This window comes from Macrobrachium nipponense, chromosome 6, assembly GCF_015104395.2.
Source record: "Macrobrachium nipponense isolate FS-2020 chromosome 6, ASM1510439v2, whole genome shotgun sequence".
NCBI classification, from domain to species: Eukaryota; Metazoa; Arthropoda; class Malacostraca; order Decapoda; family Palaemonidae; genus Macrobrachium; species Macrobrachium nipponense.
In genome coordinates, this window is record NC_061108.1 from 11,877,022 (window position 1) to 11,882,495 (window position 5,474).

At 46.7% G+C, this 5,474-nt stretch overlaps 1 protein-coding gene across 1 annotated transcript; it reads left to right on the top strand.

The window, feature by feature from the left end:
* Nucleotides 1-1,665: 1,665 nt before the first annotated feature.
* On the top strand, nt 1,666-3,369 carry LOC135216312 (uncharacterized). Its single transcript, XM_064251484.1, has one exon. It carries the CDS (start codon nt 1,666-1,668, stop codon nt 3,367-3,369), a length of 1,704 nt encoding a protein of 567 aa, XP_064107554.1.
* The last annotated feature ends 2,105 nt before the right edge of the window (nt 3,370-5,474 follow it).

Genomic DNA, 5,474 nt, shown 5'->3' on the forward strand with positions numbered 1-5,474 from the left:
CAACAACCGTCGTGCAGTAATTGGAGCTCGCCGGAGAAGTTCTTATCGGAGGAGGACGACGCATCCACTCCGAAACAGAGACGCATGACACACAGCTCTTCGGAAGAAGGAGAAGTTTACTTTACATCGGTGCATGCTTCTCCCCCTCCCCCAGACTGGGAGGTGTCTCAAAGAGCGTCTCCACCTCGTCGACAAAAGACCACTACTAGTGTCTCCGAAGCGGTAGATGGACGGGCAGTGCTGCCTTCAGTCATTCCCCAACAGCAAGAGGCACCGCAAGCAGCGTTCTTGTTGGGACTTCAACAGTCCATTTCTTCCCTGTTTGACGCCTTCAAGTCACAAGGATTGAAAGGAGAGACGCAAAAGAGAGAACCCAAGGATGTTAACGGGCCAGTCAAGAGGATACGATCGGAATCGGCTCGGGGAGACGCTTACGGTCAGCGTGACGCGGACTCGCTGCAAGCTGCAGCAGGGGTAGACGTTCCCTCGCAGCAAGCTGGACGCATAACGGAAAGCGCCAAGGAGCGTAACGCTCCGTCACAGGCTGCGGGACGCAGTCAGGACACAGACAGACAGGACGACGGATGTGATTCTCCCGCTCGTTCAACTTCAGACAATGTCAATCCGCTAGAAGAGATCTCGGACTATGAGACGCAAGAAAATCTGCACGAAGCGGATCTCAAAAGGTTACTTGCGGTCTTGGCAGACTTGTATCCGGCAGACTTCCAGCAAGCAGTTTCTCGAAGTCCACCCTCGCAATTTTTGAAGGGTAGACCTCAGAAGTCTTCCTCCTTCAGGAAGACGGTTTTGGCCAGATTGGCCAAGAAAGCTTTATCTACGCTGAACGATTGGATTGTCAAGAAGAAGGAACAAGGTAGGACTATAGGACTACCTTTTCCTTCCCCCCAACGAGATTGGCCTCTCGATCGAGCGTGTGGTACGAGACTGGGGAAGCTCTTGGATTGGGAGTTCCTGCTTCCTCCCAAAGGGACTTTTCCAGGCTTGTAGACACATCGCGTAGGACTGCCATGTCCAAGGCTAAGGTTATGTGGTCCGGGTCAGAAATAGACCACTTGCTGAAAGGCATTTTCAGAACCATTGAAGTCTTCAGCTTAATGGATTGGACTCTTGGAGCTCTCGCTGATGTGTCGGACGACAAGAACGAGACACTGATGCATTTGATTGCCTGTCTCGACAAGGCGGTAAGGGACGGCACTGTCGAGCTAACGGCCCTTTTTGCAGCTGGCATTCTTAAGAAGAGGGCTATGTTTTGTTCCTTTCTTTCGTCGGGAGTGACTTTAGCACAGAAGTCAGAGGTTTTATATGCTCCGTTAACGAAACAGCTATTCCCTTCAGAGCTGGTAAAGGACTTGTCGGCTGCTCTTGCGCAACAAGCAACGCAAGACTTGATCACCAGGACTGCTAGGAAGGTACTTCCGGCTAACTTTTTAGCCAGGAAGGAGAAGGAGACTCCTCCCACGCGTCAGCCCTTTCGTGGGAAGGCTTTTGCGAGAGGAACCCAGAAGACGGCTGCAGGAGGACAACCCAGAAAACCTCTAAGCTGCAACCTAAATCCAGGAAAGGATTTTTTGTCAGCCTCCAGACACGAGTGGGAGCCAGGCTTTCCCAATACTGGCAAGAGTGGAAACTAAGGGGAGCGGACGAATGGACAATCGAGGTGCTGAAGGAAGGATACAAGATCCCCTTCCTAAGGAAGCCCCCTCTTTCGTCAGAACCGTTAGAGTTGACAGCCACTTATTCAGGAAACAAAGCAACAGCTCTGCAGGAGCAAGTCGATCAGATGCTGTCAAAAGCGGCGATAGAAATAGTAGAGAACAACTCTTTGGAGGGATTTTACAACAGGCTATTTCTGGTACCAAAGAACTCGGGGGGTGGAGACCCGTGCTGGACGTAAGTCCTCAGAACAAATTCGTAAGCAAAGTCAAGTTTGCTATGGAGACAGCAGCGTCAGTCCTAGCAGGCACCAGACAGGGGGACTGGATGGTGTCGATAGACCTGCAGGACACTTATTTCCACATCCCAATCCACCCCGATTACAGAAAATACCTGAGATTTGTTCATCGGTCAAAAACGTATCAGTTCAGAGCACTTTGTTTTGGACTAAACACGGCTCCTTACGTTTTCACTCGAGTGGTGTCAAACGTATCCCGGTGGTTACATCTAGAAGGGGTACGGATTTCGATGTACCTGGACGACTGGATAATCAGAGCCAAGTCGCAAGTAAAGTGTCTGGAGGACCTACAAGTAACTATGACGTTAACACAACAGTTGGGGCTGTTAGTAAACCTAGACAAATCACAACTGACTCCTTCACAAGACATCATCTACCTGGGGATGAGGATTCAGTCAGTGGTTTTTCGGGCTTTTCCAGCCCCGAATCGCTTTCTAGAGTGCTTAAGAAAGGTGAAGCTCTTCCTAGGGAGATGGACCTGCTCGGCAAGGGAATGGATGAGTCTGCTGGGGACCCTTTCCTCGATCGAGCAATTCGTCTCCCTGGGAAGACTACACCTTCGTCCACTTAAGTTTCATCTAGCAAGTTACTGGATGAGAGACCAAGACCTCGAGACATGGATTCCGATTCCTCGGGGAATCAAGGATCATTTGAGTTGGTGGGACGATCCCAAAAAACTTCAAGAGGGCCTCGAACTTCAACAGAAGAACCCCGATCAAGTGTTGTATTCAGACGCATCGGACGTGGGATGGAGTGCAACACTGGGGAAGGACGAGATCTCTGGTCTATGGCAAGATCATAAAAAAGAATGGCATATCAATATGAAGGAGCTGACGGCCATTCATCTAGCCCTTCTGCACTTCCAGGAGGAAGTCAAGAACAAGGTAGTTCAGGTCAACGCGGACAACACCACGGCGTTGGCCTACATAAAGAAACAGGGAGGCACTCGTTCGGACTCCCTTTACGAGGCAGCAAAGGATCTCTTATTGTGGGCGAAAGAGAGGAACATTACGCTTCTAACTCACTTCATAGAAGGAGAGAAGAACGTCAGGGCGGATCTCCTCAGCAGAGAAAGACAGGTTCTCACGACGGAGGGGACCCTGCATCACGAGGTATGCAACAGGCTTTGGGAACTATGGGGAGAACCGACAATAGACCTCTTTGCGACGCAGAAGACAAAGAGGCTACCTGTTTATTGCTCACCAATTCCAGACCAGGAAGCAGTGGCAGTGGACGCTTTCCTCATGGATTGGGAAAGACTAAATGCGTATGCCTTCCCCCCATTCAAGATCCTAGACAGAGTCCTGAAAAAGTTCAGGGAATTGGTTAATGCCCGGATGATACTAATAGCTCCGTTTTGGCCAACGAGACCCTGGATCACGGAGGTGATGGAATAGCTGGTAGACACCCCCAGATCGTTGCCCTGTCGGAGCGATCTACTCAAACAGCCACACTTAGAGAGATACCATCAAAATCTCCTCGCTCTCAATCTAACTGCCTTTTTACTATCGAAAAACTGGCAAGAGCAAAGGGCTTTTCGAGGGAAGCTGCGAGAGCAATCGCAAGAGCGAGGAGGACATCCACGATCAAATTATATCAATCTAAGTGGGACGTCTTTAGAGAATGGTGCAGGATTAGAAACATTTCCTCTTCCAATACCTCTATAATTCAAATAGCAGACTTTTTGTTATTTCTAAGAAACCAACAGAAACTAGCGGTTTCTACCATCAAAGGATACCGCAGTATGCTAACATCCGTTTTCCGTCATTGGAACATTGACGTATCAGGAAACAAGGATCTCTCGGACCTCATAAGGTCTTTCGAGACAGCTAAAAGGAGGGACAATCCAACCCCCTCTTGGAATTTGGATGTTGTCCTGTCATTTTTAACTTCGAGTAGGTTCGAACCCCTCGACAAGGCGTCATGGAAGGACCTCACCAAGAAGACTCTATTCCTGGTTGCATTGGCAACAGCCAAGAGAATTTGAGAGCTGCAAGCCTTTAGCAAGAATGTAGGCTTCAGTGGGCAGAATGCAGTCTGCTCGCTGCAACTAGGTTTTCTCGCCAAAAATAAGAATCCTTCTCATCCATGGCCTAGATCCTTTACCATCCCGGGGTTGTCTCATTTAGTAGGACAGGAAAAGGAGAGAGTACTTTGTCCAGTGAGAGCCCTAAAATTTTATTTACAGAAAACCAAACACTTAAGAGGACAGACGGACAATCTCTGGTGTTCGGTAAAAAAGCCTTCACTACCTTTGTCGAAGAACGCACTGGCGTTCTTTATCAAAGACTTGATAAGGGAAGCTCACCAGAACTGTGATGAGAAAAGCTTCCCAATCCTCAAAGTCAAGGCGCACGAAGTAAGAGCTGTGGCGACTTAGATGGCGTATCGACACAACAAGTCGATGAAGGCTATTTTAGAAGCAACTTTTTGGAGAAGCAAGTCAATCTTCGCAGATTGCTACTTCAAAGAGGTACAGACCCAATATGAAGATTGTTGCTCCCTGGGTCCGTACGTTGCCTCCGGCGCCGTAGTAGTTGGAGAAGGTGCTTACTGCCTCTAACCCATAACCTTTTTTATACCTTGCTTTTCTTGAACTTGGTATCACAGGTTGTCTGTGAAGGTTGTCGCAACCTTCCACAGTCTGGGATGCAAGTCTAAGTTAGTGTTTTTTAGTGTGTTAGTTGGTCAGGTGGTCAGCTCATTGTCCATGGCTTTGCCGGGATAGCAAGGGTGGTGGTCTAGTCAGGTTAAGGTCGAGGACCGTCTGACAGCCCCACAGAGACTTTCTACAGCCCCCTGGGTGGATCGCTGGGTCTCTTAAGGAATGCAGGCTAATGAGGCAGGAAAAACTTTAAAGCCAGCTTCCTTATCAGGTAAGAACCAAATTATTAGTCCAGCTAATTTGTAGCGATTAATAAATTTACGAATTCCCAACGGTGTCGCGGTTCTCGAACCCACCACCAAAGGTGTCAATCAGTTATATATATATATATGTAACTACCAGGGAAGTTAGATATTTAAAAATGTTATTTTCATTTTAAAATAAGTTTTTAAATATACTTACCTGGTAGTTACATATATAAAGGTCCCTCCCTCCTCCCCTCTGAGAACAGGGGCATGGAATTTCTGAGGACAAATGGGAATGGTTCCAGATACCTGGATAGAGGGGGGTACAGGTATGATCACCTGATCATCTATCGGCGATAGCCGCGAATTTTGAATTTCTGCCATTGCGCGCGACGAATCGGCGGGATTAAGCTATATATATGTAACCACCAGGTAAGTATATTTAAAAAACTTATTTTAAAATGAAAATAACATACTCACACACATAAGTGTATGTGTGGGTATATATATGTATATATACATATATATATATATATATATATATATATATATATATATATATATATATATATATATATATATATATATATATATATATATATATATATATATATATATATATATATATATATATATATATATATATATATAT

What these genes read in the sequence shown, in the direction of transcription:
- LOC135216312 (XM_064251484.1), top strand. Translation starts at nt 1,666, where the DNA reads ATGGACAATCGAGGTGCTGAAGGAAGGATACAAGATCCCCTTCCTAAG.